The sequence below is a fragment of the Martes martes genome, assembly GCF_963455335.1.
Source record: "Martes martes genome assembly, chromosome: 4".
Taxonomy (NCBI): domain Eukaryota; kingdom Metazoa; phylum Chordata; class Mammalia; order Carnivora; family Mustelidae; genus Martes; species Martes martes.
The window spans coordinates 153807651-153834694 of NC_137891.1; the positions used below are offsets into that span (position 1 = coordinate 153807651).

Genomic DNA, 27044 nt, shown 5'->3' on the forward strand with positions numbered 1-27044 from the left:
GAGCAGGGCTGTGGGCAGACAGAGAGAGTGAGAGAAACTCAAGCCGACTCCATACTGATTGCAGAGCTCAAGGCAGTGCTCAGTCTCACAAACCCTGAGATCACAACCTGAAGTCAAAAACCAAAAGTCAGTGCTTAACTGACTGTGCCACCAAGCACCCCTCAGTCATTAGATATTTTTAATTCTTCCTTTATCTTCAACTTCTCTCTTGTTGTGAACCCTCACCCCATATAAACATGCTGTATATTCCCATCTTAAAAAAATATATTCCCGGCCTTCATACTCACCCCCATCTAGCTACTGTCCTATTCTTTATTTACTCCTCATTCAAAATACAGTTTCCTCATCTAACATTTGTATTGTAAGTCTCATTTTCTAGTTCCAGTAGGCTGTTAAGGAAAACAGTACAGACTTTGAAGACCATTAGAGCCAAGATCAAATCTCAGCTCAGGAACTTAGGATCTTCGGAAACCTTAACCTTTAGGCTCTGTGTCTTATCTGAAGGGGAGCACTGACTTCTTAAGGTTGTTTTGAGGATTAGTGTGAAGCTCATAGGAGCTTAGTCCTGGCAAACAAGATATTCTCTAGATGGTAGTAAATACTACTGTTATTTTGACTACCCTCATCCTTTTTTTGAAGGTATATTTTCTGGTTTGTAATCATGTTTTTCAAGTAGTTGAGGTTGCAGAATAAGTGACCTCAAGAAAATACAGTGTTGGTATGTATAGAAAATTAAGACAGCTTATCCCAGTCTTGTTTAATGTGTTTGATTCTAACAAAATTCATTTTATTTTCTAGAAGACAGGACTTTTCTTGGTGGTCAAGAATTAGAATTATTTTGAGTGCAATAGATCAAGTTTCTTAAAAGACTAGCTCTTATTTCAGCACCACGTTTAGCATTAATCCTTTTCTGTTCTTCCATCTATTGGAAAAGGGATGAAAAACAGCATGGTGTAGTCATAGAATGTGCAATGTGATTCAAGGGATAATAGTAAAGTTGTCTTACACAAAAGTTGCTTATCCACTGACCTATGATAAGAAGTGGAATTTGTTTTTTTCCAGCTTTTCGATTGCCTATGCAGACTCCGTAACTCTGAGAGAATATAGAGGATTCAGAAATAAATCAAATATAGGCCCATTTTAGTAAAAGAAGAATGAGACATATAAATAAATGAGCAGAATCTTTGCATAAGTGTACTGGATTTGAGGGGATTAGAGCTGTTGTATGAGGCAGTCACATGGAAGTTGATATTACTCAAAATTATGACAAAGTCCTGCGTTTGAAGGGAATGTATTTCATCTTCAGTGAAAAGTGGTAGGGACCCAGAGGTTTAGAAATTGTAATAAGAAAGAAGATGAACAGTTGACAAAATCAGATGGTAAAGACTAAAAGGAGATGATTAATTTCTTGGTAAGAGTCCTCCTTTTAAAACTTCTTTCCCCCAGTTTTATTGGGAAATAATTAGCATACATCATTGTATCAGTTTAAGGTATACAACATGATGGTTTGGCTTATGTATAATGTGAAACAGTTACTATGATGGGTTTATTTTATTTGTTTTACTTATTTATTTTAGAGAGGGAGTGCACACACCTGAGTGCACACTGAGCTGAGTGCGTGGTTGGGAAGGGCAGAGGCAGAGGGGAGAGAGGATCTTAAGCAGACTCTGTGCTTAGTGCAGAACCAATGGGGGCCTGGATCCCATGACCCTGAGATCATGACCTAAATGAAACCAAGAGTCAGCTGCTTAACAGGCTGCACCACCCAGGCTCCCGCACCATGAGAGGCTTAGTTAGCACCCATTATATAGATACAATACAAAGAAAAGGACAGAAAATTTCTCTTGTGATGAGAACTCTTAGGATTGACTCTCTCAACAGTATCCCTGTATGTCATACAGCAGTGGTAATGGCAATCATCATTTGTACATCACATCCCCAGTACTTACTTATCTTTATAACTTGACCATCTTGCTTCCATTTATCCTTCCCCCACCACCTGCCTCTGGTAACCACAAATATGATCTCTTTTTTAGAGTTTGATGTTTTTTTTTTTCCTTTTTGTTTCTAATTCCGTATGTAAATGAGATCATAGAGTATTTATCTTTCACTGTCTGACTTGTTTCATTTTGCGTAATGTTTTCAACATCTATCCGTGTCGTTCCAAATGGTAAGATTTCTTCTTTTTTATGGCTGAACAGTATTCCATTGTATAATTTCTGTAGATTTAGTGGAAAAGGCAGAAGAGAACTTGAACAAAACAGTATAATGGGAGTTTTCACAGTGATGCTTTTAGAGCACACACATAACTTTCTTTAATCAAAAATACTTTAAAAAACCTTTTTATTAAGAGAAAATTTAATAAATATACAAAAGTAAACAAAAGAGAAAAATAAACACCCCTGACTTACCACTCAGTTCAGTAGTTATCAACTCATGGCTAATGTTGTTTTATCTCTATCTCCCCCTTCTTTTAGAATATTTTGAAGTAAATCACTTTTTTAAATTGCTTTTTTTAAAAGATTTTGTTTATTTATATAACATAAAGAGTGAGTAAGAGAGAGAGAGAGAGCATGAGTTGAGGGAGGACAGAGAGAGAGGGAGCAGCAGACTCTCCATTGAGCAGGGAGCCTGATATGGGGCTCGATCCCAGGACCCTGGCATCATGACTGGAACTGAAGGCAGATGCTTAAGTGACTGAGCCACCTGCATGCCCCTATACCCTTTTTTAGATCATCACTTTTTTTTTTTTACATTATTTTGAAGTAAATCTCAGACATCATATGACTTTATCTATAGATACCAATATCTAAAATGTAGGTTTTGGATAGATAACCTGTCTTTTTTTTTTTTTTTTTTTTTTTTTTGAGCTTCTTGTCACGTTTTGGTATCAAGGTTTTGTTGAGCTTGTAAGACAAGTTGAGAAGTGTTCTTTCTTTTATGGCCCTTGAAAGAGTGTGTACATAATTGACACATTTTCTTCCTTAGAAGTTTGAAAGAATTCACCAGTGAAGTCACTGACTTAGTGTTTTGTTGTTGCTCTTGTTAGGTTTTAACTAACAAATTGTGTGTATCTCTACATATATATGTGTGCATATATATATAAAACCATTTTGTTTTTCTATATCTATAGAAGTTTTAAGTTTTCTTTTGGTAGAAATTTGTTGTTGTTTTTTTTAATAAGGAAGATCATTTTGAAGTAAATGTCAAGATTGGATCAGATATAGGTGTCTAAAATAAAGGAACAACTTTACCTCACACCAAAAAATACCAGTTTCTTATCATCATCAAATATCCACTCAGTTAACATTTCCCCAATTGTATTATAATTGTTCAATCATTTTTGTTTGAATTATGATTCAGATCAGGTACCTTCAATACATTCAGTAGCACGGATGTATTCATAATGTCTTATTAGAATTTTTGAATATCTCTATCTCTTTTAATTCCTGATATTAGTAATTTGTGTCTTCTCTCTTTTCTCTTGACCAGTGTTACCATGTATTCATCAGCTGGTGAATTGAACCTTTTATTATTTTGATCCTTTTCTTGGAAGATTTCTCTCTCTTTTCTAGTGCAGCCAAGCCAGAGGTGTTTTTTTGTTTGTTTTGTTTTCCTTTGTATATTATATTTTATGTCTTTGTAGATATTTTTTATATATTATGCCTTTATTTATATTTTTGTTTTCTATCTTTGTATGTCCTTGTGTTTTATGTGTGTGTCTTATAAGCAGATTTGAAAATAGTTTTCTTTCTTTAAAAATATAATCTGAAAAAAAATTTTAAATAAAAATAAATAAAAATTCAATCTGTCTTTAATTGGTTGATTTAGACTTTTTCTTACAATGTGTGATATAATTATAGAAACTGGAAACAGGCCAGTAGTTATCAGGGGTTAGGGATGGGTTTGGGGAGGAAGGTGGGTGTGGTTACAGATGTGATGCAGCCCTTCTGTATCTTGACTGTGGTGGTGAACACAAACCTACACACCCAACAGAAGTATATAGAACTAAATATAGACACACACTCACACATAAATGAATACAAATAAAACTGGAGAAATCTAAATAAAACCAGTGGATTGTATCAGTGTCATTGTGGTTGTGATATATTTTACTATAGTAGTCCCCCCTTATGTTGGGTTTTGCTTTCCATGGTTTCAGTTACCTACAGTCCAGTAGCACATGATCCTCCATCTGACCTATTATTGTCAGAAGGTCAATAGTAACCTAACACTATCATTCACCTCACTTTGGTAGTACCCTAACAATCATTCACCTCACTTCATCTTATCATAGTTATTTTATCATCTCACAATATCTCACATCATCACAAGAAGAAGGGTGAATACAGTACAATAAGGTGTTTTGAGAGAGGGAGAAAGATCACTTTCACATAATTATAGTATTTGTTATAATTTTTCTATTTTATTATTACTTATTGTTAATCTCTTACTATACCTAATTTATAAATTAAACTTTATTATAGGTACGTATATATAGGAAAAAACATAGTAAATATGGGGATCAGGGCTGTCCATGATTGCAGGCAACCACTGGGGATCTTGGGATATATCCCCCACAGATAAGAGGGGACTATGGTGTATTTTTGCATTGGGGGAAAATGGGTAAAAAGTATATGTAGTCTTTCTGTCTTGCTTCTTACTGCATGTGAATCTTCATCTCAAAAGAAAATGTTTACATAAAAAATGTATTTACTGATATATTTTGGTTTAAATCTACCATAATATTTACTTTTTATTTGTTCTGATTATTGATTTTTATTGTTCTTTTTTTCTTCTATTTTCTGCTCTTTCATTTCTACTCTTTCATTAACTTGGAAGTGCATGTTCTTTACTATTTTGTTTTTTTCAGTGGTTACCGTACAGATTGCAGAATGCATGCTTCACTTATCAAACCCTAATATATATATTTTTTTATTTTTACCTTTTCTAGGAGTGGAGAAGCTTAAAGCTACTTGACTTCATTTATGTCCCTTGTAGGTTTTATGTGTTTTTTTGTCTTGCATTTTAGATTAGTATGCAGTTAAACTACACAAAATATTATTGTTGTTATTGTATCAGCATCATCTTTTCACTTTACCATCGTATTTTACCTTTTTGGTTGTTCTTTATTTCCTTTGTTTTTGAGCTTCTTTCTCAGTTTAGTGCTTTTTTCTGAAGAAAATTCTTTCACAGTTCCTTTCTCAATGGTCTTTGGTGATGAATTATCTTGATTTTTTTAATGTGATATGCCTTTATTTTTTCTTAATTCTTGAAGGGTAGTTTTGCTGAACTTGGAATTATTGCCTCCTAGCTCTTAGAACATACTGTTTTCATTCCCTAAGTTTTTGTTGAAAATCATCTGTCAATTTTATTGTTATTTTGTTAAAGGTATTCTGTCATTGTCCACTGGCTAATTTTAATATCTTCTCTTATGTCTTTTTTTCCTGTAGTTTTACTTTGATGTGCCCAACTCTGCATATATTTGTTTATGCATGTGTGTGTATATTTTAAAATATATTCTGCTCAGTGTTTGTATCTTGATATCTTTCTTCAAGTAAGTTCTCTGGCATTAACCTTTCAAATATTGCTTTTGTCCCTTTCTCTTCTTTCCTTTTACAAATCCAGTTACACATTGTCAGACCTTTTACTGTATCCATTTTTCCCCTTTTTTATGTTCTCCATCCTTTTGGCTTTCTGTGCTTTACTCAAGGTACTAGTATCTTCTAATTCTGTCGATCTCTCCAGGGTCATTTATAATCTGATAAATTTACCTGTTATGGGTTTTTTTGTTCTTGTTGTATTTTTCAGTTAAAAAATTTCCCTGTGGTTCTTTATAATAGTTTCTAGTTCTCAACTAACATTCTCAACCTTGCATTTTATTTTATTAAATGTATTAAGCATATTTTAAGTCCCAGTCTGATAATTAATTTTTCTGGATCTCCTGTTGACCTGTTTTTGTTGTCTGTTACTTTTCTTGTTTTTCTGTCCCAATTTTCATTTTTCCTGTATACTTGGTCAGTTTTCATTGATTGTCAGACTTCAAATGTAAAAATTTTTGAAATAATTTAATAACTTAGATGATGGTATTTTCTTTTAGAAAAGATTTATGATTGGTATTTGGCAGATATCTAGGGGGCATTAACAATTCTGGACCACCTTAATTCGGACAGGATTTGGGATGATTCGAATTTAGCCCTTAGTTCCTAGTTGGCTGTCTTAGTTCATTTGGGTTGCTATAGCAAAATAGCACAGACTAGGTGGCTTATAAACTATAAAAGTTTTTTTCTTACAGTTCTGGAGGCTGGGAAGTCTCAGATCAAGGTGACCAGATTTGGTGTTTGGTGAGGGTTCCCTTTCTGTTTGTAGATAGCCATCTTATCTCTGTATCCTCATGTGACAGAATGAGAAAGGAAGCTCTCTGGGGTTTCTTTTCAAAATCTCATTATGAGGATTTGCCCTACCTCCCAAAGGCCCCAACTCCGAAAGCACATTGAGGACTAGGATTTCAAAATATTAATTTTGGGAGAATACAAGCATTCAGTATACAGTGTTGGCTATCTATTTTTAGTTTACTCTTTACCCTTGTAGTTTATCTTTTCAAGATCTAATCTTATAGCCTAGCCAGTTTATTAGGCCATCGTCTCTTACTAGCATACCTCCCCTCCTGCCTCTTTCCAAGGGCATGATACTCCAGTTTTTCATCCTTTACTTCATGAATTTATCAAAAGCTATGTTCAGCTTCTCAGCCTCTAAGCTACCTTTATCAGTACTGTCAGATATCCAAAAAGAAAAGCAGCCTCAAATGCCTCAAATTATTTCTCTGTTTCCTTCTATTGAGTTTCAGACATTATTTTTTACTACCTTTTTATGTCTCTCATGCTTTCATTGTTTACCTTTTTAAGTTGATTTTTGCACAAGGGTTATTTTTCAAACACCTGATCTCTCAGATTACCGTGCTTTGTTCTGCTTAAAGCCTTTGAACATCCTATTCCTCCTACTTAAAAAACTCTACCTCCTTAGTCCTCCAGTTTACACCAGTTCATGCTGTAGATCAGATCCTAAAGAGCTCTTCTTCAGGCTTCTCTGACTCCTGGAATAGATTAGGACTTGTTAGTATAGTCTTTTATAGCACTACCTGTAGTGCCTTCATTGTACCTCTGACTTGTATTTATAATTTATTTGTGTGTTTATTTCCTTTAATGTTTATATTTTCAATGCAATGTAAAGTTCTTGAGGAAAAGAGCCATATGAGGGTTTTTTTTTAAATTATTTCAAATTATAACCTATAGGAACTATTTAATATTTCTTCATAAATAGGACACACTGGTATTGGGTTAAATGATTAAGACTTTCCTTGGATGATAATGGCAGAATTTAAAGAAAGAAAGAGATTATGCCTTTTTCATGGGTCTTGGAAGGGGAGACGAGACACAATTCATCTTTTATTCTTATTTTTATAAATGTATTATAAAATACTTCAGACATATTAAAAATATAAGGAGGTATATAATATACCCGTTGTTCTCACAGCACTGCTTAAGAAATAAGACATAATTTATATTCATAAAGATATATAGAGAGCCCAGAAATAGACCCCCCCCAAAATATAATCAACTGACTTTGATAAAGGAGCAAAGACAATACAGAGGAACAAATATAGAGTTTTTGTTGCTAGAACACTTAGGCATCCAAATGCGAAAAAAGGAATCTAGATACAGACAATACACCCTTAACAAAAATTAACTCAAAATGGATCATAGACCTAATTGTAAATACAAAACCATAAAACTGTTAGAAGATAACATAGGAAGAAACCTCAATGACCTTGAGTACAACAATGCCTTTTTAGGGGCAACACCAAAGATATCACCCATGAAAGAAATAATTGATAAGCTGAAATTCATTTAAATTAAAATTTTCTACTCTGAGAAAGTCAGTATCAAGAGAATTAAAAGTTAAACCACAGATTAGGAGAAAATATTTATAAAATATTGATAAAGGACATTTATCCAAAATACACAAAGAACTTTAAAACTCAATAATAAAATAACAAGCAACATTATTTTTAAAAATGGGCCAAAGACCTTAAAAGATACTTCATCAAAGAACATATAAAGATGGCAAATAAGCATATGAAAAGATGCTCCATACCATATGTCTCTGGGGAAATCCAAATTAAAACGAGATAACACCACATTACTAGAATGGTCAAAATCCAAAATACTGACAGCACCAAATGTTGATGAGGATATTGAACAACAAGAATTCTTCTTATATATTCTTATATATCACGGGTGGGAATTCATAATGGAACAGCAATTTGGAGACTGTCTGGTGGCTTATTACAAAACTAAACATACTCTTAACGTTTAAACCAGCAACTACCCTTTTTGTATTTACCCAAAGGAGTTAAAAACTTTTATCCACATAAAAACCTGAACAAGGGTGTTTAGGGCAGCAGTTATAACTACCAAACTTGGAAGCAACCAAGATGCCCATAGAAGGTGAATGGATTAATAAAATGTGGTACATCCAGACAATGAATATTATTCAGCACTTATAAGAAATGAACTATCAAGCCATGAACAACATGAAGGACACTTCAATGCATGTTATTGAGTGAAAGAAGCCAATGTGAAAAACCTGAATACTGTGTGATTATAATATGACATTCTGGAAAAGGCAAAGCTACGGGAACAGTAAAAATATCAGTGGCTGCTCGTGGGAGCAAATTGAAGTGGAGGAGAGAGATGAATAGGCAAAGCATAGAGGAAAGCCAGGAAAGTGAAAATACTATGAATGAAACTGTAATGGTAGAATATGTCATTATGCATTTATTTGTCTAAACCCAGAGAGTATACATCACCAAGAGTGAGCCCCAAGGTAAGCCATGGACTTCGGGTGATTATGATGTACCTATGGCGGCTTATCCTTAGTAAAAAAAATGTACCATTCCTGTGAGTGCTGTTGATGGTGGGGAGGCTCTGCCTGTGTGGGGACAGGAATATGTGGGAAATCTCTGTATTTTCCTCTCAATTTTGTTATAAACTTGAAACTGCTCTAAAAAGATAGTCTAAAAAAATAAAATCAGAAAAAAACCCCAGAGAGATCAAAGGGATAATCTCTACTATTGATTAATAAAGCCCTAAGAGACAAAGCAACCAAAAAATATACATAGTGTACTAAGATATAAACATACATAAACATAAACATGTGCTAAGATAATACATAAACTAAGAAATAAACATATAAACATATATAAGCATATATAAACAGCAATTACTTTGACTTTTAGATACTTTTATGATAAAGTAACTAATTTTTGTTTATTGTTAATTTGTTTAAGGAAATTTTTCTTTAAACTTTCAGATGATACAGCATTGTTTGAGTTGATTCAACTAGTTCCACCAGGTACTGTATTATATTTTGATAACGTAATTGATATGCAAACCCATGTCAAAGAATGCTTTTAAAAAATATGTATTTTCCAATTTCCCTCAACTCCCTTCTCCGAAATTGGAAGGGGAGGTGAACCATGAGAGACTATGGACTCTGAAAAACAACCTGAGGGTTTTGAAGGGGTGGGGGGTGGGAGATTGGGGGAACTAGGTGGTGGGTATTAGGGAGGGCACAGATTGCATGGAGCACTGGGTGTGGTGAAAAAACAATGAATACTGTTACGCTGAAAATAAATAAAAAATCTAAAAAAAAATGTATTTTTCCCTTCTTCCCAAATTAAGAACAATGTTGAGTTTCTCGTATTGGTCCACTATGCACAAATACATAAATACATAAAGATTGACATAAATAGTGTGACTATATTGTTCTAAGTTGAATAAGTAATAATAAAGAAAAATGGAAAATTGTATGCTATTCTCCTAGCATATTTTGTGCCATTCATAAAAACTGACTTTGCATTTTTGTGATTTTCCTGAAACTATATTTTTTTGCTGATAAAGTAATTATCTTTGTTTTTGTGTGTTGAGTGTTACTGTGAATGGGGGGGTGGAATAAAACCTTAACTATTCAGTAAACATTACAAATTTCCAGGGTAGGTAAAATTAAAATTAAGATATGGAGGATAGCTTGATTTCTGTTATGTACTTCTGTGATTTTTAGGAGAATTCTATCTTAAATAATTATTCTATGTGAAAAATGGAGAGTTATGTGTTACTGAAATTTAGTAACCTTAAAGATTTTGATTATTACATGTATACCTAATTTGTGTAACCACAGATTCTAGAAAACACCTTCATTTTTTTTCCAACATGTAACCTAGTGCCTTATAAGGGCAATTAGAAAAGAATGGAAGATAAAAAAAATGTATGGAGCTGGTAATTACATTTTAGATTTGTAAATGTCATACCAACTTGATATGTTTACAAGGACTTTTTTCCTCTGGAAACACATAGGTACTCACAAAATTTACATGAATATCTCCCTTCTATAAAAGGGGGAGGGAGAAGTAGTAATATGTACTACATTTCTGAGTAAGGAATCCATTTAACATAACTTTCTTTTAATTTTTATTTCATAGAAAAAAAAGGCCCTGAAGCAGAAATTTCAGTAAGGTGTCAGGCACTATATATATTGTACTTGATGATTTTATTTCTAAATAGAATATTTTGTTATAATTTGAATCATAGGGTATCTTTCTTGTAGTGGGTGAAACACTGTCTACATATGATGAAAATACACGAGATTTCATGTTCCCGGGTCCAAACCAAATTTCTGGACACCATGATTCAAACCGCCAGGTTACCATGAGGAGGATTTCTGGCCTTCGAGTAAGTGCTTACAATTTTCTGAATCAATCTGTGATGTGGGATCATTGTCAAAAACCACCACATATGCTTGAATACCTGAAATGTGAAGAACTAATTCAGAGTTTAATTTGGTTCAAAACACAATTTTTTTATGAAATTATGATGTTATCTTAAACATACTGAAATCTGAACAAAACCCATGCATCTTTCATCCAGAATTAATAAGCATTAATTTGCCTTATATTCTTAAGATTTTTCTCTTCTTTTTCTGCCTCCCACCTCCCTACTTTCCATGTCTGCCTCTTCTTTCTTCTTTATTGATCTCTCAAAAGAAAAACCAATAAACATTTGAAAAGATTCTCAATTTCATTAGCATATAAGGAAATCCAAATTTAAAACAACCCGATGATTTCATTCTTATAGCCATAAGGTTGGTAAAATTTAATAAAATCTGACCATATTAGAAGTGTGAAAAACTCTTACATGCTGCTATGCCATGTAAGTTGGAACCACCACAATTCAGAATTATCTAGTAAAGGCAAAGATTCTCATAGCCTCTTGCCTTATAGGTATGTAACATGAAAATGTATTCTCTCTGGTATACTAAGAGCCTTCCTAGGGATGTTCATTGATAGCATTGTTCATAGTAGTGAAAAATCAAAATGATTTAAATGCTCATTAGTAAGATTTTGGATAGATTAATTGTTGTATGTTCCTGTCATGGAAATAGACATTTATATACCTAAAAGTGAAAGCAGCATTATGACAGCCAACTCTTCCATCCTTTCCCCCAACTCCTTTCAACTTTCATTAGGTGATTTAAAAATATATTTGTCCCAGAAAATGTCTTCTGCTTAGAGAAACTGAGAGAAGACCCTGCTATTTCAAAGAAGAATAGCAAAAGATGTCTAGGTTGAAATAATTTGGACAAACTTTTTTTTACTACCTTTATAAAATGTTAAAGCAGTATGAGTAAGGAAAGTGGGGTGATCCATGAGCCAATATGGTGAATTAAATACTTTTCCCTTGGGTCTAGGTTTATGATATACTCTGTTCTGGGAAATAACAATTTCAGCTTGCTAGAAGTGTTAAAGTTGACTAACTAGCAAGTCTATGAAAATATACTTCCTTTGGGATATTATCAGTGTCTATTAGCCATCTTCTGTATTATAAAAACCTTCAACGAGTGTTTCAGCAAATGTATGGAGGCTTGCAATGAAAAAAATATGATTTTAAAATTATGGTGTTTTGAAAGTAATTTAAAATGCTGTATTATACCAAATTGGCAATATAAACATCGAAGTATGGACCATTAATAAGTATCTTCAGATTACTAAGTCAAGAAATATACACACACACACACACACACATGCAAATTAAGACTTCTGGTAATGGTGGTGTGAAGGGGTTGTAATTCCTCTCTCCATAAAAAACAGGTATAAAACTGGACAAAATCATCACAAAAAACAATTTCAGAACACCGGAAACTAAATGGCAATAACTATATTATACACCTGAAACTAATATTGCACTGTATGTTAACCAACTAGAACTAAAAAAAAAAAAAAAAAAAAAAAGAGTAAGTGTTTATGCTTAAATAATGGCTAAAGCTTTGGATAAAAATGGATAAAAAAGCTTTGGATAAAAATGGCAGCCACATGGATCTTCTTGCCTGGGACAGCTCCCATACCCTAGGCCAGTGAGAATTGTAGCTTCACCAATCCTGGGGCTGGGCAGAAAAATCAGAAGCTCTGCTACCAGAGAGGTCAGAATCAATTTTGAAGGGTGAGACTGTGATACTGTGATTTAAAGTAAGAAATATATATTTGGTCTTTATTCTTGTTTTGGCACAGAGCTCCCCAAATCCTTGGCATTTCCTAAGTGATGGGGAGCAATAAAGGTGTCTTTTGTTATGTTAATGAGGTGACTTTTGGAAAGCCTCTAGATAACCTAAGGATGGGGGCTGGTTGCCAGGAGGAACAACCCTGGTATTAGAGGGTTAGAACTTGGGGAGGAGTCAAGATGGCAGAGAAGTAGCAGGCTGAGACGACACCGGGTAGCAGGAGATCAGCTAGAGAGCTTATCTAACCATTGTGAACACCTACAAATCCAACGGGAAATCGAAGAGAAGAAGAGCAACAATTCTAGAAACAGAAAATCGGTCACTTTCTGAAAGGTAGGACCTGCGGAGAAGTGAATCCAAAGTGACGGGAAGATAGACCCCGGGGGGAGGGGCTGGCTCCCGGCAAGTGGCGGAGCAACGGAGCACAAAATCGGGACTTTTAAAAGTCTGCTCCACTGGGAGACATCGCTCCAGAGGCTAAACCGGGGGGAAAGCCAGGTGGGGTCAGCATAACTCCAGGTCCCGCGGGGTCACAGAAGGACCGGGGGTGTCTGAGTGCCGCAGAGCTCGCAGGTATTAGATCAGGGAAGCCGGCTACAGTGACAAAGCTGAGGAGTGAGCTCTCAGCCCGGGGTTACCTTGTGCCGGTCGCAGGCTAGGTGGGCTCGGAGCGCGGCCGGAGGCCAGAGATGGAAGCGACTGGGCGCTTTTCTCCAGGTTCCAGCAATTGACTGCTTTCCTCAAGGTGCGACCGCTGGCCAGAGAGGCTGGGCGGTTGGGCGCTTTTCTCTGAGGGCGCACTGAGGAGCGGATCCCAAGCTCTCAGCTCCTCGGGCCAAGAGATTGGGAGGCCGCCATCTTCATTCCCGTCCTCTGGAACTCTACGGAATGCACTCAGGGAACAAAAGCTCCCGAAAGCAAACCCGAGCGGATTACTTAGCCCGGCCCCTGGCAAGGGCAGTGCAATTCCGCCTGTGGCAAAGACACTTGAGAATCACTACAACAGGCCCCTCCCCCAGAAGATCAACAAGAAACCCAGCCAAGACCAACTTCACTCACCAAGAACAGTGGAAATCTAGAGGAGGAGAAAGCAAGTCTTATCTGGACAAAATAACAAGGCGGAAAAACTCACACAAAAAAGAACAAGAGGCAGTACCGAAGGCTGGGGACCTAATCAATACGGACATTGGTAATATGACAGATCTAAAGTTCAGAATGACAATTCTCAAGGTTCTAGCTGGGCTCGAAAAAGGCATAGAAGATATTAGAGAAACCCTCTCCGGAGAGATAAAAGCCCTTTCTGGAGAAATAAAAGAACTAAAATCTAACCAAGTTGAAATCAAAAAAGCTATTAATGAGGTGCAATCAAAAATGGAAGCTCTCACTGCTAGGATAAATGAGGCATAAGAAAGAATTAGTGACATAGAAGACCAAATGACAGAGAATAAAGAAGCTGAGCAAAAGAGAGACAAACAAACACTGGACCATGAGGAGAGAATTTGAGAGATAAGTGACACCATAAGACGACACAACATTAGAATAATTGGGATTCCAGAAGAAGAAGAAAGAGAGAGGGGAGCAGAAGGTATATTGGAGACAATTATGGGAGAGAATTTCCCTAATATGGCAAAGGGAACAAACATCAAAATCCAGGAGATGCTAAGAACGCCCCTCAAAATCAATAAAAATAGGTCCACACCTCGTCACCTGATAGTAAAATTTACAAGTCTTAGCGACAAAGAGAAAATCCTGAAAGCAGCCCAGGAAAAGAAGCCTGTAACATACAAGGGTAAAAACATTAGATTGGCAGCAGACCTATCCACAGAGACCTGGCAGGCCAGAAAGAACTGGCATGATATATTCAGAGCACTAAACGAGAAAAACATGCAGGCAAGAATACTATATCCGGCTAGGCTATCATTGAAAATAGAAGGAGAGATAAAGAGCTTCCAGGACAAACAAAAGCTGAAAGAATTTGCAAACACCAAACCAGCTCTACAGGAAATATTGAAAGGGGTCCTCTAAGCAAAGAGAGAGCCTAAAAGTAGTAGATCAGAAAGAAACAGAGACAATATACAGTAACAGTCACCTTACAGGCAATACAATGGCACTAAATTCATATCTCTCAATAGTTACCCTGAATGTAAATGGGCTAAATGCCCCAATCAAAAGACATAGGGTATCAGAATGGATAAAAAAACAAAACCCATCAATATGCTGCCTACAAGAAACTCATTTGAGACCCGAAGACACCTCCAGATTTAAAGTGAGGGGGTGGAAAACAATGTACCATGCTAATGGACATCAGAAGAAAGCTGGGGTGGCAATCCTTATATTAGATCAATTAGATTTTAAGCCAAAGACTATAATAAGAGATGAGGAAGGACACTGTATCATACTCAAAGGGTCTGTCCAACAAGAAGACCTAACAGTCTTAAATATCTATGCCCCTAACGTGGGAGCAGCCAACTATATAAACCAATTAATAACAAAATCAAAGAAATACATCGACAGTAATACAATAATAGCAGGGGACTTTAACACTCCCCTCACCAAAATGGACAGATCATCTAAGCAAAAGATCAACAAGGAAATAAAGGCCTTAAATGACACACTGGACCAGATGGACATCACAGATATATTCAGAACATTCCATCCCAACGCAACAGAATATACATTCTTCTCTAGTGCACATGGAACATTCTCCAGAATAGACCACATCCTGGGTCATAAATCAGGTCTCAATTGGTACCAAAAGATTGAGATCATTCCCTGCATATTTTCAGACCACAATGCTCTGAAGCTAGAACTCAATCACAAGAGGAAATTTGGAAAGAATGCAAATACATGGAGACTAAACAGCATCCTTTTAAAAAATGAATGGGTCAACCAGGAAATTAAAGAAGAATTGAAAAAATTCATGGAAACAAATGATAATGAAAACACAACGGTTCAAAAATCTGTGGGACACAACAAAGACAGTCCTGAGAGGAAAATATATAGCGGTGCGAGCCTTTCTCAAGAAACAAGAAAGGTCTCAAATACACAACCTAACGCTACACCTAAAGGAGCTGGAGAAAGAACAACAAAGAAAGCCTAAACCCAGCAGGAGAAGAGAAATCATAAAGATCAGAGCAGAAATCAATGAAATAGAAACTAAAAAAACAATAGAACAAATCAACAAAACTAGGAGCTGGTTCTTTGAAAGAATTAATGAGATTGACAAACTCCTGGCCAGACTTATCAAAAAGAAAAGAGAAAGGATCCATATAAATAAAATCATGAATGAAAGAGGAGAGATCACAACCAACACCAAAGAAATACAAACAATTATAAGAACATACTACGAGCAACTCTACGCCAACAAATTTGACAATCTGGAAGAAATGGATACATTTCTAGAGACATATAAACTACCACAACTGAACCAGGAAGAAATAGATAACCTGAACAGACCCATAACCAGTAAGGAGATTGAAACAGTCATCAAAAATCTCCAAACAAACAAAAGTCCAGGGCCAGACGGCTTCCCAGGGGAATTCTACCAAACATTTAAAGAAGAATTAATTCCTATTCTCCTGAAACTGTTCCAAAAAATAGAAATGGAAGGAAAACTTCCAAACTCATTCTATGAGGCCAGCATCACCTTGATCCCAAAACCAGACAAGGATCCCACCAAAAAAGAGAATTACAGACCAATATCCTTGATGAACACAGATGCGAAAATTCTCACCAAAATACTGGCCAATAGGATCCAACAGTCCATTAAAAGCATTATTCACCACGACCAAGTGGGATTTATTCCAGGGCTGCAAGGTTGGTTCAACATCTGCAAATCCATCAGTGTGATACAATACATTAGTAAAAGAAAGAGTAAGAACCATATGATACTCTCAATAGATGCTGAAAAAGCAGTTGACAAAGTGCAGCATCCCTTCCTGATTAAAACTCTTCAAAGTGTAGGGATAGAAGGCACATACCTCAATATTATCAAAGCCATCTATGAAAAACCCACCGCAAATATCATTCTCAATGGAGAAAAACTGAAAGCTTTTCCACTAAGGTCAGGAACACGGCAGGGATGTCCGTTATCACCACTGCTATTCAACATAGTACTAGAAGACCTAGCCTCAGCAATCAGACAACAAAAAGAAATTAAAGGCATCCAAATTGGCAAAGAAGAAGTCAAACTATCACTCTTTGCAGATTATATGATACTATATGTGGAAAACCCAAAAGGCTCCACTCCAAAACTGCTAGAACTTATACAGGAATTCAGTAAAGTGTCAGGATATAAAGTCAATGCACAGAAATCAGTCACATTTCTTTACACTAACAAGACAGAAGAAAGAGAAATTGAGGAGTCAGTCCCATTTACAAGCACCCAAAATCATAAGATACCTAGGAATAAATCTAACCAAAGAGGCCAAGAATCTATACTCAGAAAACTATAAAGTACTCATGAAAGAAATTGAGGAAGACACGAAGAAATGGAAAAATATTCCATGCTCATGGATTGGAAGAACCAATATTGTGAAAATGTCTATTCTGCCTAAAGCAATCTACACATATAATGCAATCCCTATCAAAATCCCATCCATTTTTTTTAAAGAAATAGAACAAATAATCCTAAAATTCATATGGAACCAGAAAAGACCTCGAATAGCCAAAGGAATATTGAAAAAGAAAGCCAAAGTCGGTGGCATCACAATTCCAGACTTCAAGCTCTATTACAAAGCTGTCATCATCAAGACAGTATGGTACTGGCACAAAAACAGACATATAGATCAATGGAACAGAATAGAGAGCCCAGATATAGACCCTCAACTCTATGGTCAACTAATCTTCGACAAAGCAGGAAAGAATATCCAATGGAAAAAAGACAGCCTCTTCAACAAATGGTGCTGGGAAAATTGGACAGCCACATGCAGAAAAATGAAATTGGACTATTTCCTTACACCACACACGAAAATAGACTCAAAATGGATGAAGGACCTCAATGTGAGAAAGGAATCTATCAAAACCCTTGAGGAGAATGCAGGCAGCAACCTCTTTGACCTCAACCGCAGCAACTTCTTCCTAGGAACATCGCCAAAGACAACAGAAGCAAGGGCAAAAAATGAACTATTGGGATTTCATCAAGATCAAAAGCTTTTGCACAGCAAAGGAAACAGTTAACAAAACCAAAAGACAACTGACAGAATGGGAGAAGATATTTGCAAACGGCATATCAGATAAAGGGCTATTATCCAAAATCTATAAAGAGCTTATCAAACTCAATACCCAAAGAACAAATAATCCAGTCAAGAAATGGGCAGCGGACATGAACAGACATTTCTGCAAAGAAGACATCCAGATGGCCAACAGACACATGAAAAAATGCTCCACATCACTCGGCATCAGGGAAATACAAATCAAAACCACAATGAGATACCACCTCACACCAGTCAGAATGGCTAAAATTAACAAGTCAAGAAATGACAGATGCTGGCGAGGATGCGAAGAGAGGGGAACCCTCCTACACTGCTGGTGGGAATGCAAGCTGGTGCAACCACTCTGGAAAACAGTGTGGAGGTTCCTCAAAAAACTGAAAATAGAGCTACCCTATGACCCAGCAATTGCACTACTGGGTATATACCCTAAAGATACAAACGTGGTGCTCCGAAGGGGCACATGCACCCAAATGTTTATAGCAGTAATGTCCACAATAGCCAAACTGTGGAAAGAGCCCAGATGTCCATCAACAGATGAATGGATAAAGAAGAATTGGTATATATACACAATGGAATACTATGCAGCCATCAAAAGACATGAAATCTTGCCATTTGCGATGATGTGGATGGAACTAGACGGTATCATGCTTAGTGAAATAAGTCAATCGGAGAAAGACAACTATCATATGATCTCTTTGATATGAGGAAGTGGAGATGCAATGCGGGGGAGTTGGGGGGAGGTAGGAAAAGAAAAAATGAAAAGATGGGATTGGGAGGGAGACAAACCATAAAAGACTCAATCTCAAAAAACAGACTGAGGGTTGCTGGGGGGAGGGGGGATGGGAAAGGGTGGTGGGGAAATGGACTTTGGGGAGGGTATGTGCTATGATGAGTGCTGTGAAATGTGTAAACCTGGTGATTCACACACCTGTACCCCTGGGGATAAAAATACATTATATGTTTATTAAAATTAAAAATAAATAAATAAAAATAGAGGGTTAGAACTTTAAGACCCTTGAACTCTGGGGAGTATAGATGAGGCTGGAGATTGCATTAAAATACCAATGGCCAATGATTTAATCAATCTTGCCTATGTAATAAAGCCTCCATAAAAAAAACAAAGGGTCTGGGTTTCGAGAGCTCTTAGGTTGCTGGTCTCATGGAGGCAGCTCCTGGGGAAGTGGTTTCCCTGGGGAAGGCATTGCTCCGTGTCCCTTCCCACATACTTTGCTCCATGAATTTCTTCCATCTGTCTGTTCATCTGTATCCTTTATCATATTCTTTTGTAATAAATTGCTAAACAGTGAACTATTTCCTGAGTTGTGTGAGCCTCTGTAGCCAATAAATTGAACCAGGGGAGGCAGTCATGGGAACCTCCAAATTATACCCAATTTGTCAGGAACACAGGTAACAACCCAGACTTGTGATTGCATCTGAAGTGGGCTAGGCACAGTCTGGTCGGACTGATCCCTTAACCTCTGGGATCTAATGCTATTGCCAGGTAGCTGGTGTCAGAACTGAGTTAAATTATAGGACCCCTACCTGGTGTCACAGAGAATTGCTTGGTGCTATTGAAAACCTACACATTGGAATTGGTGTCAGAATCGTAAGGATAGGCAGTGTGTCTTCACTGGATTTGGATGCAAGTGGTTGAAGAAACGCCATAGCTTTGATAGGCCAATGGCAGTTCCAACTAGAGTGAGCAGCCCATCTGCCAAAAAGTTCACAGAAGTAAGGGAGCAATAGAAGGGCTGAGATAAGCTCACCACCCATTCCTGGCTGACTCTGAAACAATGTACATGCGACGAGACCGTGAGTGCCCAGCAAAAAGGGAAACTCAGTAGAAATTGCAGACCTGACTATCTTTGAATATATTCCCCAAGCCACATACAGATGATCAACAAAGAGTGGAACGTTTATAGGTTCTTTGGATGACCACCAAGCCATGTAGACAGTAGGTGAGATTCCTAGAAAGAATGGAAGAATCAAAAGATATGGCACATGTAAACTGAAGAACCAAATGGCAGATAAAAGTCCAGTCATATCAATTATTCTATTTAAATGCGAAGAATAAAATACTCCCATCAGTAGTTTGTTGTCCTGGCAGACAATAGTGCACCCTTCCTCAGAATTCTTGTGACATCTGTCTGAGTCTTGGGCTGCTCTCTTGAACCCATTGCTATGGCAAGGGGTTCTTCTGGGATTAAATCTTGGCACTCTCGCAGACTACCTGACTAAACTTGAGCAAAGCACTATCATATGAAGGTCTCATAGGACTGCTGGGTGCATTAATGAAACATAAATGGTTATAGCAGTACCTGGCATGGAGAACACTCAGAAGTATAAGTGACATGCTGATGACTGTGGAGATGATGACAGTTCTGATGTTAATCCCCCCTTTAGGCTGTGGACTCCATACAAATAGCATCTGTGGCTTTCTCATCTTTCAACTTAACTCTTAGCACAGTACTTTGCATGAAGTAGGTACTTAAATGCCACTTGATTGAATTGAATGAATGAATCACATCTTACAGACTTCATAGAGGAACTGACATTTGAGATGGAGTCTGATTAATTTTATGTGCCAACTTGGTTAGGTTATGGTGCCAGTTGTTTGGCCAAATGCTAGTCTAGATGTTACTGTGAAAGTACTGTGTAGATGTAATTAATATTTACAAGCAGTTGACTTTAAGTATAGGAGATAACTATTGACAATGTAGGTGGATCTCACCCAATTAGTTGAGGCCTGAAGAGCAAAAACTGAGGCTTCCTGAACAATAAGGAATTCTGCCGCAAAACTGTTATGTAGAAATACTTCCTGAGGGGCACCTGGGTGGCTCAGTTGGTTGGGCATCTGCTTTCAGCTCAGGTCATGATCCCAGGGCCCTGGGATTGAGCCCTGTGTGGGGCTTCCTGCTCAGGAGGGAGTCTGCTTCTCCCTCTCCCTCTCCTTCTGTGCTTTCTCTCTCTTTCTCTCTCTGCCAAATAAATAAGTAGAATCTCAAAAAGAAAAGGAAAGGAAGAAAGCAAGCAATATTTCCTGAGTTTATAGCCTGCTAGCTTGCTTACAAATTTCACACTCAAGACTGCAATGACAACTTTTGTCTGAGTTGCCAGCTTGTGGATTGCCCTGTGGATTTTGGGCTTGCCTCTCTCAAAATCACATGAACCAGTTCCTTAAGATGAATCAATCTCTCCCCCCCATATATATACTATATACTAATATAGTATATTACATGTTAGTTATATATATGTTCTGTTTTTTTGGAGAACCCTAACTGATACATACTAGTTTTGAAAGCTCAGTGAAAATAATGGCTAAAACACTGAGTGTTTGCTATGTGACCAGTGATATATATGGGGAAGGGTAAAGTGTAAGTTGTAATCCAGTCTGTGGTAGTCATAAAATATGTCCATGCATGATTTGTTACTTCTCTCTTCCAAAGGCAGAGCTAGTTCTCCAGACTATACTTAGTGACTGTAACAGATAAAACATGGTGAAGTGACAGTATTAGACTGGAGACCAGGTCATTAAATGCACTGTGACTTCCTCCTTGCTCTCACTCCTATATCATTCACTTTGGGCTAAGCCAACTGCCATGTGTGAAGACACTCAAGCACCTCTATAGAGAGGACAGAAGCTGGAAAGGCTTTGCTAGAATGTCTGTGAAATCTTGAAAGGTCTTGAAGAAACTCAGATGTGTGTTTGCAGGAAAATAAGGTAAATGTTATTGGAAATTAGGGATAAAAGGGTTCCTTGTTATGTAATGACAGAAAGTTTAGCCACACAGTCACCTGTAGTAATGTGGGAAGGAAAGAAATACGAAATGGATGGTGTATCTAAGACTTTAAGATAGAGAATTAGAGAGTCTGCTTGGTTTTCTTTTGCTGCTTTATAGCAAAATGTGAGAGGACAGAGATAAGCAAAAGGAAAGGCTGTTCAGCAAAAAGGAATTGGAACTTACTGTTCCTGAAGATTCCCAGCCTTTCCTGATGGCAAATAATGCTAAAATTAATGAATGACTTCCGAGCAAAAATTCCAGACACTTTTGGAAAATTGTGGTCTGATGGTGAAACCAAAGGCATAACTATAAAACCCTTCATTAAAATCTCAGAAAGATCCAAGATGTTATCTCAGAAAATAATTTAATCACACATTGATTTTTTTTTTCAAAGTTGCTTAAGGGTAGTCTCAGCAGAAGCCGAGTGTAGAGAGGGTATAACTCATGTCTAATGGAGTGAACTTCAGTAAGATTCATGAGAACCAAAATGTTTTTTTTTAAGAGCATTATATTGGTAGAAACACCACCAGCTTGGTCTGAAATGCAGAGAGATCTCCACAAAATGAATAGGCCTTTGGACCCCCAAAATTCTGTTGGCAGGACTCACACTCAGAGCACTGTGCAGTTCCAAGCATGGTCTACTTCTCCTTGAAAAGGAAAAATAAAGCAAAGATCGGGAGCAAGAGCCCAGAGGAGCCCAGAGGATATTTATTTCTGGGCAGGAACAGGACTAAATTTCTAATCAAGGAACTTCTAACATCCTCCTGGCTGTATTTTAGAATTTCTATGGGCCAGTGATTCCCGTTTGACTCTCATTTCTCCCTTTTGAACAAGAATATCTGGAGTAATTACCCTGCACTTGCCACATGTGTGTGCTTTGGGTACATGTGGGGCAGATAACTTGTCTCTGTGGTTCATAAGTCTTCTAACTCTGAGGAACTATCCTTAAAGAACCACATCTGAGGAAGCAGAATAAGGATTTGACTTAGATGCCAACATCCTGGATTTCAAGCTGAAGCTGTGAAAGGATGAGACGTTTCTTCTTTTCTTATCTTTGTAGAGCATGAGTTTGGTTGACCCTTCAAAGGAGTATAAGTAACATGTAGTCAGAGGGTGAACCATGGTGGTTTTAAAATATGTCCACAAAATTTTTGGTACTCCTCTGCTGAAAAGGAAATCTAACTCCTTTGTCCTTGAGTGTGGCCTATACTTCAGGACTCTAATAAATAGGATGTGATAGATGTGACAGTGTTAGATTTAGGAGACTAGGTCATAAAAACAGTTATGGCTTCCTCCTTGCTTTGCTTTGGGAGAACTAGCTGCCATGGCGTGAGGTCACTTGAGCAGTCTTATGGAGAGGTTTGTGGGATAGAGGGGCTGAGTCCTCTTGCTAAAAGCTGGAAAAGAACTGAGATCTCTAGCTGAGAGCTACCTGAACAAGCCTTAGGAAGCAGATCCTCCTGCCCCAGGCAAACCTGCGGATGAGAGCAGCCCAAACAACATCTTGACCGTAATCTCATGAGAAATTTCAAGCCAAAACCACCCCGTTCAGCCTCTGCCAGATTCCTGACCCATAGAAACTATCTGAGATAATAAGTGTTTACTCTTGTTTTAAACTGCTAAGTAATATCCTGTGAGGCAACAGGTAACTAACAAATGGGCATTATGGACTTCATTAATAAAAGTTACGTTTGCAGAAAAACCATCATTTAGTTAATTCTTAGGCAACACATATTTACCTTTTCTGTAATATTGTGCTTGAAACTCTCAAGTTAGTATGTCAGAGGCTGGATCTGTAAAGGACAAATATCTGACTTCAGCTATGTTAGAATAAAGTTGCACTGAGCCTACACGGTATATTTTAATGCTTTGGTGAGTATACAATTGGTATGCTTCCAAATATCTAGGCAGGTGCTTCATGACTCTTCCTTTGAATTTTACCATTTGTCTCCACTTATTTTAAAACAGTGTTCAAGCTGATGTTTGAAAGGTTGTTAGAAACAGAAGCCAGGTTCATTCATAGATCTGAATGTAACCTATACATTATGGAAAAAAATGTTGGAGGTATTGGTAGAGACTTCTTTCTCTTCTGTTTTCAGGAACTGCATACCTAGAAGCTGTAATTTTTTTTTAACATGAGGAGACTATCCAAAGTATTTCTTGAATATATAGTTAAGTATGTCTTAATTTGTGAAAGTAAAAAGAACTCAAATCCATTAAGTGTTCTTATATATTTATGACTTTAATATTTTATCATAGTTTAAAAATCTTAGAATAATTTGACAGGGAAGTACTTGACAATGAAAAAATATAGTAATTTTTACATAAAGGTAATATAATCACTTCTATGGGAATCATCAGCAATGAAATGGTTTCTTGCCAAAACGTAGCATCACTGTATTGTCTTTATCTTTAATAAGAAGGTCAAACTAACAAATGAAGCAGTTAAATCTTGACAGGTATCTGTTACTTCAGGTCATAATTTTATCACTAATTCTATTTTTTAAAAAATTGAAATATGTAATACTACCCTTTTTCTCCTCAGGGAATTGCTCCAAAGCTGGAATTTTCTACAACCTCAGTGATTACTGAATGTCTGATAAGTTCAAGGAAGTGCCGCACTCAGGTTGAACTCATTTATTTAAAGTATTTAATGGTTTAACTTATTTGTTCATATTTATGGGCATTGGGCAAGAATTATTCTTGTATTTTGGCTATAACTCTTTTCACTTTTGGGGGTCATTCTTTAGTTTAAGCAAAACAACTGTCGGAGGCATTTAGCAGTTTGGTTGCATCTTACATATGAGAGGGAAGAGTTTGGTATACATGATAGAAGGCGCCATGATGTTATTCTTATTATGTTGTAACTCCATGGGCCTTTTTTCTTTTTAACCAGCCTGCCAGAAAGATGTTGAGATCAAAAAGTCCCATGGGGGCGCCTGGGTGGCTCAGTGGGTTAAGCCTCTGCCTTCGGCTCAGGTCATGATTCTAGAGTCCTGGGATCGAGCCCTACATCAGGATCTCTGCTCAGTGGGGAGCCTGCTTCTCCCTCGCTCTCTCTCTGTGTGCTCCCCTGCCTACTTGTGATCCCTCTCTCTGTGTCAAATAAATGAATAAAATATTAAAAAAAAAAAGTCCCATGGAGAACTAGATTTGAGGCTTCTAAAATCTTATAGAAGTTAAAGGTGGCTGCAGAAAGTTCAAAGGATATCTTTTAGCAAATGTGACCAGAGGTTCTCATGCAGGGGTATTGGTGTTTAGTGAGTATGGTTTCTTGAGTGTCTCTAATTCTTATATGACTCTTGCTCAGTTTGACGGCCATACTGGTGCAATCAGACCAAGGGAAGCTTGGACAGTCCAACCTAAGTACCTTCTCTGTTTGTAAAAACTGCCTTTAGTAAACTGAGATATCTGGACCTAATATTTCATTCTTGTCTAACTTTTTCACTGAGTCACCAGGATCATCTTACTGCCTTGTCCATAGGTTAGCTAGCAATGTCTAGGCTTCACTCATATGCAGTTGCTTTGTGATTAGGTAACAATGACTAGGCTGTGATGAAGAGCCACTAACATATAAAGCCCAGAGGACCCAAACAAGACAGGACTGGACCTATGATGGAAAGAGTGCAGTATTAATTTACTGCATTCTCAGTTTCAGAGTACATTTGTTAAGGATGGTAACAGTGATGTAAGCTAAGAAAGGTAAAGCGCGATTATATAAAACTATCAAGGGGATCATTCTTATTTTGTTTAGCAAGATACATAGTGTGCCAGTTTGGCTATAGTTAATTATCTTTGAAATGCAAGCTGAAATGCAGCTGTTAGAGATCTAACAAACTATGCTTGCCAAATGCAAAGATGTTACTAACCTGTTTTGAGTTATGCACTGTGTATATTTGTAAATTGTTAACAGTATTTTACCTGAACTCAGATAAAATTTTTTTCTCTTCCTTGGGGTATGTCCTTCTAGTGAGTGGATAGAAAAGTCTTTTTTTGTATGAACTATGGCATATGCACAGAAAAGGACATCCTAAGTGTACAGCTTGGTGGAGAGTCTTTTGTAAATGTAAAATTATGCCCTCTTCAGTAGTCTCATTAGACTTAGGAACTAACATTTTCCTCTGTAAACTTTTGGGAATACTCGTTTCTTTATTTAACTTGCTATTTCAGTGTTTGTCATTTGTTCTTTACTGAACAGATGTAAGAAAATAGGATAGGTCTTAGCATCAGACGGTGTTTAAGCAAATATGCCTCAGAATCAGATGGATTTGGGTTCAATTTCCTCACAAGACTGCCGTAAAGATTAAATTAGAGAATAGGCAATGTGTCTGGCACATAACATATAATTAATGAATTTGATGGCTGTTACTAAGATTTCTTTTAAAATGATAATTAGGAGAGAAGACAATAGTTAAAATACAAGATAGAAAACATTATCTGGTAGGCACAACAAAGTATACACTTGCACATTAAAATTTTAAATGTTAACAGCCAGAATTTTAATCTTGTTTGACCTTATTTAAGAATGTGATAAATCTGCTTTTTAAAAAGTGAGTATTAGTTACAATTAAAATTTTGGTGACTACAAAGCAGCATTTTCAGGTTCAAAAATAAGAATGAGACAAGCCATTTTGGTTTTTAGAAGAAGAATGAGTAAAAGAAGCTATAAAAATATTTAAATTTACAAATACTTATAAACTTTATTCCTTTTGGCATATTATTTTCAACTGTCACCAGTTGAATGGATTGAAAAAATTAATTATATTTTTGTGATTTTCTGAAATTAAACTAGTTTTAATTAAACTAGTTTTCTACTTATTCTTTTTACCTATTAAAGGTAGAATTTAGTATTAATTAGTTCAATATCAATAGTAGTTGTATTAATTTGTGTGCTGCATCAGGTAGTTTTTGCTGTGTAAAAAGTGACACTAACTTAGTGGCTTAAAACAAAACATTTTTCACAGTTCTGTGAGTTAGTTGGGTGATTCTTTTGGTCTGAACTGACGAGGCCAGGGCTTCATTCATGTCTGGTAGTTGGCTGAGTTTTTGATCTGGGAGGGACTTTACATTTCTCATAATTTGCTTGATTTTAGCTGGGATGGTGGCTACAAGACTTTCATCATCTAGGAGGCTAATTTTGGCTCATTCATATGGAAGCAGGGAGGTTTTCAAAAAAAGGAGTAAAAGACAATAGCACTTTTCAAGTCTCTCTTTGTATCCCAAGCTATATATCCTGTTGGCCAAAGGGAGCCATCTTGTTAACAGCATATAACAGCCACTATTTTAAGTTTTCCTGTGCAATAACAGGATACATTAAGGATCTGGTTGAGTTAGACAGCATGTACTACATATGCCACAGTTTAGGACTTCCTGTATAGTATTCAACATTCAAAAATTGTAATGAAGGAAGAAGATGGGGTTAGTTATTTTAGGTTGG

At 36.8% G+C, this 27044-nt stretch overlaps 1 protein-coding gene across 2 annotated transcripts in view; it reads left to right on the forward strand.

Annotated features, from left to right (window-relative positions):
• The window catches only part of SPATA6 (spermatogenesis associated 6), a 149403-nt gene that overhangs the window by 39851 nt on the left and 82508 nt on the right, over positions 1-27044 (forward strand). For both annotated transcript variants that reach the window (XM_080802565.1, XM_080802564.1), the window contains exons 4-6: positions 9373-9414; positions 10666-10790; positions 24153-24233. In XM_080802565.1, coding sequence (XP_080658691.1) covers positions 9373-9414; positions 10666-10790; positions 24153-24233 — 248 coding nt within the window. The remainder of the gene's footprint in view (positions 1-9372; positions 9415-10665; positions 10791-24152; positions 24234-27044) is intronic.